The sequence below is a fragment of the Diadema antillarum genome, unplaced genomic scaffold (assembly GCF_040938485.1).
Source record: "Diadema antillarum isolate AM-2024a unplaced genomic scaffold, OU_Dant_1.0 seq00001683_RagTag, whole genome shotgun sequence".
NCBI lineage: Eukaryota > Metazoa > Echinodermata > Echinoidea > Diadematoida > Diadematidae > Diadema > Diadema antillarum.
This window is the reverse complement of record NW_027272378.1, coordinates 60251-76492: the sequence shown is the minus strand read 5'-3', so window position 1 is coordinate 76492 and position 16242 is coordinate 60251. Positions and strand designations below refer to the sequence as shown.

The window sequence follows — 16242 nt, the reverse complement described above, 5'->3', positions numbered from 1 at the left end:
TAACTACTTTGTGATAATCTATTTATGTAACAGTACATGTACTAATATTGTTCTTCACCATTACATTGTGGAGTTAAAGATGTTGCCATCATTGCAAACAAATTCTCTTAATATTAACACTCCCTCACAAGAGGCATTGGTTGTTTGTCTCCCCCCTCCCCCTCTTTTTTTTTAAGAGTAGCAATAATCTGGTCTGGGAAAAATGTAACAGACTTTGAGAGATACAGTATATAGCCCTTGTTTTGAACATGTAGTGATGTGATGAAAGTTAATGTACAGAAATTGTGAATTCTTTGTTTTTACAATTTTGTTTCTTTCTTTTTTATAATCAGATGGCAGATGAAGATGTTTATATCTGCTACCATGACAGCGACCAAGATTTTGCTACATTTCTAACAGGTGAGGATTCAATAGTAAAGTGGTACTAATTTCCGGATAGATCACTGCCATAAAAGATGTAGACATCCACCTGTATGCCATTTTAGGGTAGGTACCTAGTAATTATTATGAAATGGGTTCAAGAATGTAGCCAATAGGAAGCGCTGAAATGAGTGACGTGTGCTTCCTTTATTCTAGTCCCATTGCACTGCGTGTTAAATCCTATTGCCGATCGTCTGTGCGCGCAGCGGCTCCTTTGAATTGCATGCATATACGCGCTGTCAATCCTGTAAACAACTTCTAGTTCGGGCTGCCGGCCGGCCAGCCTGTCTTCCCTTGTGCATAACATGTAACATGTGTGGCGTACGTATACGTACACTTTGTACAGTACAGTAGACCAAGCGTTGTGGGACCGGACGCGTACATGGAGTCACTTTGAAGGGCAAATTCAACGATTTAGCAGGTTCATTCTCACGCCGTTTTCAGAGTATGTTGTCTAGTAGACCTATGAGGAGTCTATATCAAGTCTTTAAGGTAAAGGGTGCATATTCTATGTAAAATAAGTAAGTTTTCATGCGGGAACTTAAGTGTCCGGAAACCCAACCCCCATCATACTTATACTGTATGTGCGGGATTTCCGAGTGCGACGTGCGTAAATGTTTGGGACGAACATCTTCGGACGTCTTGACCCACAAAGATACGTGAAAAACGCTGAAAAATGCTGTTAGTTTTCGAATTTTCGACCCATTTTATAAAACAAATGATGCACAGGATTATTTCGTGGCGTTAGTGGAGGCGTAGCTCACTCTCGGGTATTTACAATGTAGTGCATGTTTCACAATTGTAAATACCCTCGAATGCACTATACGCCTACACTAATGCACTCTGTCCTGTGCATCATTTGTATACTAGTCTCTCTAGCATATACTCATGAATAGCTGTAATATTAAAATGTGTTCTGTTTTTGTTTCATTTACTTTTTTTATCAGAAAACTACAAAACTGCCCACATAATTGTGCAGTCTGTGAAATGTTTTTAAAATCTGCTAAAGTTCTCAATAATTTCACCATTTTAGTAGCTAGCAGGAAGACTAGGAAGTCATGTTTTTCTTTCTGTTCTGGCTTAAAATTATGGCTTCCTTCGTCACATTGAATTGTAAACTTACTCTGCTAAAAGAATAAAGAGGAAAAAGAAAAAACAAACGAAAGACTAGGATAAACTAATAAAATGATACTTAAATGTGAACTGTATTCTGAGAGACAAGTGATGTTCAACTCAAATCAGGGTCTTACAAGCAATTTAGTTGTGTGACTTACAAGGGCAAGCTTATGTTGATTATTTAAAAGCAAGGAAGAGAGGAAGGGCTGATCTCCCTGATTGAAGTATGTGTGAAAAGACACCAATGAAAAGACTTGCATGTATTACATGAACTAGTCAAAATAAACAGTCTGTGATGTCAGATACAATAAGATTAGGAAACTTCTCATCACTTTGACTGATTGTGAAAATTGTGAGCTTATCAGCTTGCAAAGCAAAGGTAGCTCAATTTTTAAAGCGTCATTTTATTGGTCTTGCTGACAAGTATTTTTCCATTTCATGCTCAGTGATTTTTAATCTGCACATGGGAGATTATTGAATAGCTATCATCTTTATGCATCGTTCATATCTTTTCTTCTTCTAGAACATTTGGAAAAGGAGGGGCTGAAAGTATGGAGACCATATGGTGATGAATCTTCCAGCAAGGGTAAAGCGCTTGTGAAGGCCAAGGTGATTGTTACATTGTGATATTTATCCATGATGCCATTGTAAGCTTTATGTTCAATTCTCTTTAATTTTTCAAGAGTGGTCAAGTGGGTATTATCAGTTGACATTTAAGTTATGTGAGGTTTTCTTCCATAACATTATGAAGTCCCAATGTGGCAGTCATTCCTACAATATGTAAATATACAGTGTATAATACCTTTAGAGATGCATGTATTTCTTTACAGAGATTCCAACTCTTCTGCTTTGAGATAATTTTCTGAAAAATCTCCCACCCTCCCATGTGAGTTTGAATTTCTCCTGCTCGGGCTATGTGTCTCCAGCTTGAGGTGAATTTTCTCCTGCTTTAACCCGTTGAGGAAGAGTCCGGAGTATACTCGGGCCGATGTCTATGGGAAATGCGTGTTGTAGCAAAATCAGTCCGTCCTCAACGGGTTAAGGTTCAGCTTTATCTCCGCCAAACATTTGTTCCATCGTTTCTTCAAAAATATGGCCAAGACATCCCCATAGAGCAACGATAACCCTTGTGATCTGCATTTTGTGGACATAATAATTTGTATGCATGCATGTATGACCAAGGAGGTTCAAGAGAATGGAGTCACACAGTCGTATTTCCTTTGAAGTCATGTTCGATGCCGCCACTCGAAAGTATTTGAAGCATGTGGCAAACTGGATCTGCCGCGCACCCAGATAGGAAGGCAACTGACTCATGTCTCATTGCATAATCATCAGCCACTTTCTAACGAAAATATGTCTTTGTGATGGTAATTACTTTTCGCCATCCCTACTTATAAAAGATAGGTGGTGTATGATGGTAAAGACACGAGGATTCGCAAATAGAAATTGCGCAAAAAATGATGAAATGAAAATGAAAATTACCCGACTGGCCGTGCCCGGCCACTAAATAGAATTATACTCGAAGATTGTTCCATATCAGTTTTATATGGAGGAATTAAGTGGAAAAGGGATAAAACCGGCTTTCCGGGAGGGTACAGTTTTAAACACTTTCACATGATACACCTCTGATTTACACTTTTGCACATATTTCTTGAAGGGATTGACCTTTGTTTAATGAGCTTTATCATTAAGTGATATTTCATTTCATTTAGTAGATGAACAAGCAAAATATAGCCAACATTAAGTTAACGTTCAAAATGAATCTTCAGATTGCTCAGCAAGACGGCGGCATCAAACCCTGTCACCAAAGGCACGGATGCACCTGTGGAATTCTTTTGTACAATGTACATCAATAGAGAAGTGACAACTGTTTGAATAATTACAGCCAGTTGGAACTCCATCTCTTAAACCTCCTTGGTATGACTAGTGTCTTCAGTTTGCTGGGGGTTACAGGCTGGAGAATCTCCCAGTCCCAGTCAAGAGATGTTCATGGTTGGAGTTGGAGTTTTTATTGCAGATCTATCAAATCAAGTTGACTTTTATGGGTATGTAACAGCTCTAATGGTTCAACAAAGTGTCATGTTTATCAAAGAGTACATACGTATACTTAATTCAACTTTTGGAGCACACATGACTAAAGTTAACGTGGTTACTGATGCAGCTTTCAAAAGACACCTTGTATTTTTATGAAATCTATCTAATGATTGTGAATCCTTTGTTGTGTCCAGGTCTGCATTGTTGCTCTCAGTGCTGACTCTCTCCAGGACAAGGAGATAGAGGATGCCATCTCGCTAGCGTATATCTCTGACAAACCCCTCTTTCCTGTGGCGCTCAAGGACTTTCCAGTCCTGGAAAAAGGTCTCACCTTCTCAATGTGAGTGTATTAACATCACTGCAGAAAGAGGCGTACCTACCTCCAGATGTGTGGTGTAGAGCTTTGAAATTCTTTGTACAAATTCTCCTTTTTTCAGGGGGGGGGGGGGGTGAAAAGAGAGGTTTTAAATCCCCTTGTAATATAGATGACATTATATTTATAGTATAAAAGCAGATGCATCACGACATGAATGTATGAATAAATAAATACACAAATGGTTAGATACATTTGGAACTGAAAAAAATTGATAAATGGTAAAATGAATAATGAGTATTGAAAATAAGTTTGGGAAAAAATGCATTATAGTCACTTTAAACAGGGAGCTGTTTCCAAGCACACAAATTAGTGTGCCTGCTATTAAGTGGTATTGGCAGCTCATCACTATCTTGACTTTGATGGAAACATGTTTACTCGTTTTCTTTAGTGTGCTAGGTCAGTGGAAGTTATACTCACTTTTAGCAAGAACGTATGGTGTTTCAGACACCTGGGGCCTGTCTTATAAAGACTTGTGATAGAAATCAATCACAAGTTTCTTGTGAGCTGCAATGCAAGTTGCGATTGATTTGGGGACTTGTGATTGATTTGAAGGCTTTATAAGACGGGGCCCTGCAATATAATATTCCTAGTCTCCTCACTTGGGGGAAATGATCATCAAAAAGGCCAGATGACTTGGTCAAATGAAACATTTTTTTTTTGTTTCCTTGGCTGCCAAGCAAGTAGTAATAAGCCTTGATGGCATCTTGATGGTGTTATTCCGTAAGCTTATATTTCATCATCACCCAGTTTTGATATGGGTCTGTCCCTGGGTGTGGCTGGATTTACCTCATCCTAACTGCTGTCACCCCTTTGAACCGTCTGGCCCTCTTTGGGGTCCTTTCCAAGATCCTCCTCCACCCTTCTCTTCCACCCTAAGTTTTCTTTGGCCGTCCTCTGTGTTGTGGCTCATTCACTTTGAACCCCAGCACTTTCCTGAGAACATCATTCTCATCCTTTCTCTCCACAGACCCATACGACTAATCATCACACTCCATTCATCCTTGCCAGCTGTTTCATTGTTCCATAGGCTTCTATTTGTAATTTCTGTATTGTAGAATTAAAAAAAGAAAAAGGACAAGGGATGAAGTGAGCAATCAACAAACTGCACTTTGCCTTCCCTGAATCTTCAGGAAGTTGATTCTGGCCAAGCTGAACTGGATGTTCTTCATCCCCGCGGAGGACTCAGGCGACTACCCCCTCGACTCCATGCCCACCCTGACCTCCTCCATCCAGCGCGAGATCGAGCGCGTGCTCGAGACGCGGCAGCAGCAGGCCGAGGAGGACATCGAGAGCAACATGGAGGACCAGCAGCGGAAGGGGTTCTCCCGCAGGAGGGCCTTCTACAAGCGCTGGAACAGCCGCCAGGACGCCGTGGAGACCGTGGACTTCTGGGAGGACAACTTCGGGCTGGCGACGGAGGTGACGTGGATACAGTTCCGCGAGGCGTTCATGAAGGTGTACCAGGAGCAGATCAAGGGTGGGTTTGTTTGTGTGTGCCTTTTTCTCGTTCTTATCATTACCTATATTGTACATATAGTATCTCTCTTTCTGTGTGTCTATCTGTATATCATTCTCTCTTTCTGTATACCTATTTATATCTTTCTCTCTATCTATCTATTTGTCCAGCTATCTACAGCTGTATCAATCAATCTTTCTATTTATCTATCTGTCTATCTATCTATCCATCTATCTATCTATCTTTATATCTTTATATTTCTCTCTCTCTCTCTCTCTCTCTCTCTCTCTCTCTGTCTGTTTCTGTCTGCCTATCTAAGATGTTTATCATCCATATGTGTCTCTTGATCTATCTTACTGTTGTTGGTGTAAGAGTCCTGCATCATTTTACTTACATGGATAGTTTATATCTTACTTTTTTTTTGGGGGGGGGGGGAGGGGTACATTGTATGCCAATGCACCAACTTGCAAATTACATTCAACACATAAGGCAGTTCAAGCAAATATCAGGGTTCCTGCTTCATTCAAGTAGGATACAAACCAAATTGAGGAATACTTTTATATTTAACTTTAGATGTACAAAAAAAATCGAGCTGACATTCGATATGTACATGTACTATGCTGATGCACGAGTTTGTCACATGACAAAATATTTAATTTGGGATGGATTGGAGAAAATCATGTGGTTGGTGACCCACCTGGGCCCTGTTTTATCAAAAGATAATTTAAAATTTAACGTTAAGTCAAAATAACCTATGATTGACCTCTCAAATCAACTCTAAGTCCACTTAATCTATGATTAAGTTCCAAATCCACTTGAAGTCCGTCTTATCAAGACACCCAGAGTTGCATCAACTCCAACTTCCTAAAAAATCAACACATAAGTTTTCTCAACCGCTCCAAATCTATGATTAACTTAACAGTTGATAAATATCAACTTTAAGTAGAAACAGTCTAGGTAGACTCAATTGTAAGGCAATTTACAGAAGAAAGATGACTGTCACACTTTCCTAGTCTAGCTGGGGTCTTGTCACAAATGTTTGTCTGTTAACTGCTCACCTTTCTCTAACATTTTGTTGCGTTTCTTTCATGTAATTATGGTCTTTTCCTTGCATGAAATTCACGATCGGCACGCATTGCTTACGCGACTGCTGCACGCAAACACCCTCGACAGCAGTCGCAATCCCAGCCTGCGTGCCCGGCGCCTCAGCCCGCCGCCCGCCCGCCAATCAAGCTATCACCAGCAAGCAAGTAACCGAGTACGGTACTGTGACTGGAACCGCGTCTGTGTGTAATACATATCTTGCCAAAGGAGAGAAACCAGTGATTTCTGACGTGCGTAGGCCTACGTAGAGCTAGTTCGGCAATAGATACTAATTAAGAGTTCAGTAGACATACATCTTGTATACAGAAAATAAAGAGTTTAATTCTATATAGCACCGAGTACGACAGTAACTTGAGATAACGTTCAGCGAGTCGTTTGTACTCACCGTAACACGTAGTGGCGTACTGCTGATTAGAGCATCTAAGTCGATCTAGAATTTCGACATGTTGATGATGTAGACTCGCGATCTATTCTTTACAAAGCCCCTGCGCCCTAGAGGTAAAAACAAGCTACTGTAGTCACCACACTCTCACAAGTTTCCATAATCCTACACTTAAACACACAGGACTTGAAACAATGCATAGTGGTAGGCCTACAAGACCTTCACCTTGGACAGTCAGTTACTGTACGTTTTTAGATCCATTCCAATGAATACGGGAGTGTTTTAATAATCCTAAGTATGTGCGGAATCTTTACGGTACGCGCGTACGCAGATTTTCGTTGAGCTCGGGATGTGCTAGATCTATCGACCTACTTTTTTCAATACAACGCAAAACGGCGTATTTTGCGGTTTTGTTGCAAACTTAATACTTCTAATTCAGCGGCTGTATAGCGCTAATAATACTGCGTCGCACTAGCAGACTACGAATCCGTGGCCATGGCAACAATCATGTTTTTGTTGTTTGTTTTGCTTAATGTATTGTTTTGTTTTTAAGCAGACCAGCCTCGTCCCGTGTTTTTAGTTTTGACTAAATCAATAATTAAGTCATGGTGATGAGCTATAACTATAATTGACTATTAAGTCTCTTGGTGAAACGGAAACTTGCAGTTGATTTAAAGTTATAGCAGACTTCAAGTTGGATAAAGTTAGCGTTGATTTCACAATCAACACTAACTTTATCTTGATAAAACAGGGCCCTGATTGTGTAACTTGAGCTGAGACAGCATGTCTTTAAATACAGCTTTTATCCCTTGAACATGAAATATTCTGCTATGTAAAAAATTTTCTTGAATTTCACACTCTGCTGAGCCAGCCCCCAACATGAGAATGTAAGTATTTTTGAATGTCATGGAAGTATGATCAGAAATACTCATGCATCAAAAATTTCAAACAAGAAAAGTTCACAGAAACGAATCACACCAAAGTTTCCACCTTTACAGTATTGCTTGTTTTGTTCTGTTGTCGCAGCCCAAATGCCAGAAGACAAAATCCAGTGGATCGTCAACATCTTATACGGCGACGTGCTGGAGCTGCGCAAGGTGGTCACGCGTAAGATGTATGACGACTTCTGCGGCGACGCCTCGTGGGGGCCCGACCGGTTCTTCCTGCGACTGATGGACTACGCCAAGGGCAGCATCGCCATGAGGGGGGTGTTCAACATGAAGAGCACTGTCCGACTGGATGCCGTGCAGAACCTTGGTAAGTTGACATCCAAGATTATTGTTTTTTTGTGATTTAACTCTTTGTGTGCCGTGGTGCATATCCCATGTATGCCATTTTAATTTTGAAATCGCCATGCAAGCCAGCTTCTGGAAACCATGTCACTTTTTGTAGAAGCATATCTGCTATGAATGCAGTTGTAGGGAAAATCGTGAGCTTTGCTGTTATGTTTTAATGTCATAAAGCTACAGCTGTTTTTTTTTTCTCATTTTTAATCTCTCTTTTTTTCCAATTGCCAGTATTTCAAGCATCAATTAGCTTGAATATAGTTGGGAGCTTGAATAAATATGCGAAGTTGTCATGCCATCGACTGAGTCTGGCACATGAAACTGGCATACAAAAAGAGTTAGACCAAGAATAGAAAATGAATATTTCGATAGGAACAGAGAACAGAGGCAAAAACCAAATGCAAACCCCAAGCATGTGGATGTCTCCTTTTATATGCCAACACAGTATGCGAAATTTTGAGTTTGGTCTGTGAGAGCATGATGGATTAGCCTGGAAAACTCTGCAGGGCACTGGGGATGGTGTCTCATTATTGTGTTAGGCATGTCCTGTATCATTTTGAGCGGAAGATGAAGAGAGGGTTGTCCAACCCAAGAAGCAGACACAAAGGATATATTCCAAATGTATAGATCCTGAACTGCAGGATTGTGCATGAGAGTGGAATAAGTGCAGTCATGAAAGCAAAAAAAGATGGAGAAGAGAGAGAAAAAAAATTCTTTATTGCTGTTTCTATTAAAAAAAAAAATTGTTATTTTTTGCATTCTTCCCAGTACTGTAATTTTCGATGTTTTTCATTGCACAGAAGCGAGGCATTAACTACTGGATCATATTGCAAGCAAAAATATTCATGTGCTTTTATTTTCATGCCACTTTCTGGTTGCACGAAATGCTCAAAAATTTCAACATGATGAAAATTTCCACTTTTACAGTATATTCCAAAGTTCATATTACTTTTAGCACAGAATCAGTAGCAGTTACCATGTGCATGTGTACAATGTTACGATTTTGAACAAAAACATGCAATGGATTATGTGAGCCTGTAAGGCCTATTTCTATTTGACTTTTGTGTTTATGAACCAGGCTGGCTACTCTTGTATAAAGCCGTACTTCAACATGTACTGTAATTTAACATGATATATTCGCAGCATCAAATTTTCGTGTATTGGAGCTGACAGCCGTTTTTGTGGCATGAAATTTTTGCAAATTGCCACTAGCATTCAATGCATATAAATGTGGACAAGAAATTTTGTGTGCATTTTACTTTTGCGAATCTTGTTGCTCGCGAAATTTGCGAAGTTAAAATGCACACGAATATTCGTCGTTTTACAGTATGTCAAAAACTATCATCTCATTAATGATTTTCCTTGTAGGCCAATTTCGCACCGCCCCCGTCATCACTTCGCTGCTCTCGCTTCTCAATGACAACGATGCCAACATGAGGGCAGTTGCCGCCATTGCATTGGGAAAGACAGGTATGGTCTCACAGTTTTCCATTAGGCTTGCTTCAAGGCTGATTGATGAGTAAGACCAGGGGGTTGTTTCATTATTAAAAAAGCTGTTTTTAAAGTTACAAACAACTTAAGAATGACTGGTGATCAGTTCTTTTGCTGAATCATTGAAATTCTGATGAGTATAGGAGTATAGCAGGGGTCCATTTCATAAAACTTGTCGTCTGTGACAAGTTGTCATAGATGTGACAAGCTACTGAAATCCTTGCATCTGATTGGCTGAGAGCAAATTTGTCATAGAAAAGTTTTATGAAACGGGCCCCAGAACCGATCACTAGTCGTTAAGTCTTTCATGACTTTGAGAACAGCTTTATGAAACACCCCCCTGGCTTCTTGTCAGAAACCACATCATAACTGCATAGTCGAGAGTTTACTGTCAATTTCTTTTAGTCTAAAATTCATTCAGTTTGCGGTTGCATATAACATGGCCAAATAAGGATAACTTTCTCTTTTCTTTTCTTTGATATATTTTGTTTGCTTTTATCACTATTCAATCAAGCTCTTCCCATAATTTCCATGAGGTTTTCATTTTGACAAAGTAAACCATTTGTTCATGCAGAGTACCTACTTCTACGTGATGCATTGTGCTTTACACACAATGTGTTTGGTCTTGTCATGTCGAAAACAATAACATATTTTTTTGTTGAAACAAATCAAACATTTTCTATTTCTTTGTCTGTTCTTTCCTTAGATATAATTGTTCTGCCTCCGCCACGAAGTGGTGCCGGAGGCATTATGTTTTCGGGTTGTCCGTCCGTCCGTACGTCCGTCCGCTTTCGTTTACGCGATAACTTGAGTAATATTTACTGAAATTTTACCAAACTTGGTCCAAGTATGAAGTATGATGGGGCAATGATTAGATTAGATTTTGGGTGAAATCGGCTAAAGGTCAAAGGTCAAGGTCAAATCATGAAATTGTATCCGTTTACGCGATAACTCAAGACTGGATGGAGCAAATTTCACCAAACTTTCTTGGAGGATGATGTATGATGGGACAATTACTTGATTAGCTTTTCAGTGAAATCGGACAGAGGTCAAAGGTCAAAGATCAAGGTCAAATCCTAAAATTTATCTGTTTACGTGATAACTCAAAACTGGATGAAGCAGCTTTCACCAAACTTGGTCCAAGGATGATGTATGATGGGACAATTAGTTGAGTAGATTTTAGTGACATTGGCAAGAGGTCAATGGTCAAAAGGTCAAGGTCAAATGCTAAAAATGTTGCTATTTCCCCCATATCTATGCAATGCCCGCAGTTATTTTCTTGAAACTTAGTGTAGACCTGTACTACTGCGTAAAGATTATTCAGAGAGAGTTTCATGTCATAAGGTCAAAGGTCAAAAGGTCAAAGGTTAGGTGAAAATGTTGCAATATCACTTTTCTCGCAAATAGTTCAATGTATCTTCATTGAACTTGGTACATATGCATACACGTACTGACTGGCAGGGATTATCTAGGGAATTTAGGGGTCATGGGTCAATAGTCAGTGGGTCAAAGGTCAAGGTCAACTCCTCAAAATGTTACTATTTCCCTCATATACTAGTATATGAAATGATTGCATTATTAGTTTTAAAATTTAATATATGTACATGTATTACTTAATGGAGATTCTCTTGGAAATTTCCAGCCAGGAGGTCAAAGGTCAAAGGTTAAGGGTCAAAGGTCAGGTTTAAATGCAAAAAAAAAGTTATATTTTGTACTGTAATTACACTCTTTCTTCATACCTTGAAAATTATACTCAATGCATAAACTTATAATAAGGTTGGTCAGAAGTCAAGTAAAAATTTTCAATTCCCCAAATATGTGTACCTGCACTCTTTAATAGACAATTGTAGCAAACCCAGTTCGTGGAAAGTGAACATTCAAGATATTTCTGACAAACCTGTTATTTCGATATTTTGCCAGTTATGTGAAACTGTCATCACACATTGTGAAGACATTGTACTATACACCTATTGAGAGAATCATGCATTTAAATATTATGGCGAAGGCATCAGTCGCCATAGCGACATTTCTAGTTACTTTCTGTATCAAATTCTTTCATATCATACTGTAGGCCTACATGTACATGGCATACATTTCAGTTTTTTATTTTCATGGATTTGGAGAGTCTAATGCTATTTAGGAATCTAACAACTTGCAAAAACAGTAATTCTGATCCAGACATGAATGCAATGTGCTGTCATAGGCCTACATTTCTTCATTCATTACTGTACCCCACGCTCACAAAAATTTACCCACTCATGGAAAAGTTGTGATTTGCAAACAAAATCGGACTCATGAATATAAAGTGTATGTCATATTCACAGTGCAGTAGCCTAATTTGTCCTCAAGCTCTCATATGCTTATTTTTTTTTTTTAATTCTTTTGTTTTGTTGCTATGTCAGAGGTGAAGTCCAAGCATGTGGTGTCCAAGCTGATCTCCAAGCTGACTGACGATGACCGTCTGGTGAGGGAGGCCACTTGTCTGTCGCTCGGTCATCTCAAGGCCAAGTCTGCAGTTCCCCATCTGGTCAAGAGATGGTCAGTTGTGCCAATGTTCATTCTTTCACATTTTCTTTTAATATGTGTGTGTGCTATTGTGATGTAGATAAAAAGCAGTTTTCTGTTCAGTATGTACACAGAAATTCATCCATTTTCATTTTTTGTAATATTTGGGCATAGATAGAACTTATCTGCTGAGGGGGGGGGGGGGGGCTTACTCTTACTTTACACCAAGAACACGCTTGAAGAAAATATTTCTTAGGAGAAGAATGAAATATGGTGATTTTTTTGAGAGCTACTCAACACCTACATAATTATGTAGTGCAGATTTGCCATTTGTTTTACTCTCTAAAATTTTTCAGTTCATACACGTAGCTGTTTTTTTTTGTGTCTGATTTTTCCTAAATTTTCACAAATCTGCTTCTATGATTTTTCTGTTTTTATAGTTACTAAGCAACATAATATTATTATGTTGGATGATATATTAGTATAATGATTATCTCATCACTGTCCTGTCTTCTGCTTCTCTGACACGATCAGGAGGAGCGACCTGATCTCGGACGTCCGACAGGCGGCCGAGGTGGCGCTGCAGCAGGTGGGATCGGACGAGGCAAAGGACGCCCTCCACATGACTCATCTTCTGTCCCAAGAGATGTCCAGTCTAGAGGCTGAAAACTGAAGAGGCTCTGCTCTTGCCTTGCCTTGCCCCCCCCCCCCCCCCCCCCCCCCCCCCCCCCCCCGAACTGACACGATTCACAGGAGCAGATCCAGGAATTTTGTAAGAAAAGGCGCCTTTACAAAATTAGAGAGGGGCACAAATACTCCCCCCCCCCCCCCCCATATTTTCTTTGGTTTTAAAAAAAAAAAAAAAAAAAAAAGAGGGGGTGCACACCTGATGTGCCCCCCTCTGGATCCGCCTCTGATTCAGAAACTGCCATTCAGATTCTTGCTGTGAGGGACCAATTATGAATTCATTGGTTGTCTACTGATACCACACACACACACACACACACATGCACACACAATCAAATAGTATGACACACCCAGCACAAGTGCGGTTTAGCAAATTAGTTGTAGCTATGAGTGGATTACTGTAAAACATGATATATTCGCGGCATGAAATTTTTGCGAATTGGAGCCGACAGCCTTTTTCGCGGCATGAAATTTTCGCGAATTGCCACTGGCGTTCAATGCATGTAGTGTAGACAAAAACTTTCGCGTGCATTTTAATTTCCCGAATTTCGGCGCTCGCGAAATTCGCGAAATTAAAATGCACGCGAAAATTCCTCGTTTTACAGTATTGGCCAGTTTTATTGCACACACACACACACACACATTTGCAGACACAAGTATAGACACATCAAATGTAACAGCACACACAGCAAACGAGTAGATTGACAGAATATACAATCATAGTAGCTTTTACAAGTGGATCATCATTCCATTATTAAAACATTAATAAAAGATACAAAAGCGAATGTAAACACATGCACAAAACAGTGGGCTGAGAAAACAGTGGGCCCGATTGTTGACTGTAACGGCTGCAATCATAATATACCTCTGCAGTCTTATCCTGCCATGCTGCAAGTACCAACTTTTGAGCAGCACATAGCTTTGGGGTTTTACCCAAGCATCACACATTATATGTGGTGGCATGTACTATGTACATGTATGTCAGGTCTTGGGGGTCTTACAAGATATCTTGTGTGCTACAGCCTTCGATAACTAGTGAACATTAACTATCTAAGAGTGATATCTTTTGTGTGCTGACGTCCACCTGACATTCAATATCTCACACTGCGTCTTGAGAATATTCTTCTCTTTACACACATAGTCTGCAATCAAATAAATGAGCCTTTTTCCTTTGTAACTGCAGAGATAACGGACACAAATGAGAAACAAAGAATATCAATGTACTCAAAGGAGCATAAACAATGATTTTCATGGTGTATAGAAAATGTAAGATTAAAACTGGGCTCAACATTATTGGTGGCCCAATGCCCCTACAACTTGCTGTCGGACCACCAAATTTCAAAGAAAAAAAAATTATCTTTTAGTGGCCTCATCGGGAAACTATGACTCAAATTGAATTGCTATTAAAAAGTTTCTTTTAAATTTGGCTGATATATTTCTTTTTCTGGCCCTCAAAGTTTTAAATCTAAGGATTTCAGTGGACTGAAAGACCCACCAGAGGAAAAAACTAATGTCAAGCACCGATTTCAAAGAGTTCCCTAATCTTCTCTTTTACTTTGATACTTTTCAAGATATATTGTACATGTATATAAAATGGCCGCAGATTGAAAACTGCCAAACAGTTTGGAGACCTTCAAGTAGTGCCTTGCACAAATCAGGACTGAAACCTATGCAAATACTGTTTGATACCAGTAATTAAGTTATCAAATATCAAACTTAATTTTTCACATACTTTACTAGGTGTACAATGAGGGGCTTGCTTGGACAAGCTTCGGTGGAAAATCTGATTGTGAGCAATGTCTGAAAATTCTGTACAGATTGTCATATATTTCATTAGATGAATTGAGATCATGATTATATATTACTATGCCTAGTCATCTATTGCAATCCAGATGGGTGTTAATTACGCCTCCTTCCCCCACCCTACTCCCCCCCCCCCCCAAAAAAAAAAAGAGGAACCCTGAAAGAAAGTGTCCTACAATGTATTGTAGGCTAGCTGTTAAAGTTTAGAGGAAGATACTTGTCAGTCTGATTCATTAGATGCTTGTTTTATTAGTTGCAAAATACCAGTGATTTTAGCAGATATATGTGACCCGCTACAACAAAAGGATCCTAAAGTCGCTGACGCGTGAGCCAAGCATGGCCCAGAAAAATGCTATTTTCAGGCCTTTCCTTTGATCATTTAGCTTCGAAATTTCGGCAGATGAGAGAAGATACATTAGACTACAAAATTATGTTAAAAACAGAAATCCGAACGTTTTGACAGATTTTGGTGAGCTGACTTCAAATTCAATTTTCTCGGCTCACCCGTCAGCGACTTTAGGATCCTTTTGTTGTAGCAGGTCACTATGCTTAGTGATTATTGATACCAATACATATATTTACATATGTGACCGTGCACCTCAAAACGAACATAAAGTCGCACACACTGATTTTGCGCGAGGACTGAAAATAAGTGAAATGGGTCAACCTAGCCGAACTTGACTTTTTCATATTTTCTGAAAGAGCGGGTCTTCTTTTACATTATGCTAAAATTTGGTATCATAAAACGGGCAGGAAAGTGTATTCTTTTAGCAGTTTATCTTGAACATTTTTGGTAGAATAGTGTGATTAGGTGTGTCTTTAGAATCCCTTTTTCATTTCTGAAAAACCTTGTCCACACTCTTCACGTTCAACTCTAATAACTTTTCAAAGGATAGGGCTACTGCTTTGAAAGTTGGCATTAATTATGGACAGAATATGTTAATGAGGCATGCCTAATTTCAGTTTAATCTGATAATCCCTTAATTGTTGTTACTCTGGTGGTTTACTTCCTGTTTTTTTGTTCCATTCATCACACAGCCAGCACGGTTTGGTAAGAGTTAAGCGCTTGAATAGACACTGTACTTCAGAGCCTCTTTTCTCAGTTCACACTTTTCCTGAGTTTGTGCTTTCTTTCCAATATTTAGATAGGTTAGGAGAGTCCGTTTGATTTGAGTTATACATCATTTTAAAGCTTAAAGTCTGCTCTTTCAGAATATGGTCTTAACTTAACTCTAACTGCACTGGGGGGGGGGGGGGGGGGGGGCCTCGGAGGCCCCCCTCGACATTTCGCACGATTACTCTGCAACACGCAATGCTCTCGCCGCGATGCTCCATGACTTTTTTCTTTTGAGTTTCCCGCACATTTTGACACCAAATTTGTGACGCCCAGGGGTACGGTTCTGAAGTTACATGACTTTTTGTACATGCACGTGAGGCCAAAAATGGCTAAAAAATGTGATTTTGTGTACAAAGTCAATGCAAATTGAGTTTTTTCGCATGGTTCATATAAATATGCTTATTTTTACTCTCAATGGCTAAAATTAGTTTGTTTTAGGAGTATTATGCTTCAAAAAGTGTCTGT

The 16242-nt window shown here is 39.4% G+C and overlaps 1 protein-coding gene across 1 annotated transcript; it reads left to right on the top strand.

Annotated features, from left to right (window-relative positions):
• The first annotated feature begins 332 nt into the window (after window positions 1-332).
• Window positions 333-12843, top strand: LOC139711667 (uncharacterized). Its single transcript, XM_071623527.1, has 8 exons — window positions 333-399; window positions 2060-2145; window positions 3765-3910; window positions 5077-5423; window positions 7915-8145; window positions 9543-9644; window positions 12068-12203; window positions 12705-12843. The coding sequence occupies exons 1-8, from the start codon at window positions 333-335 to the stop codon at window positions 12841-12843; spliced, it is 1254 nt and encodes a 417-aa protein (XP_071479628.1).
• The last annotated feature ends 3399 nt before the right edge of the window (window positions 12844-16242 follow it).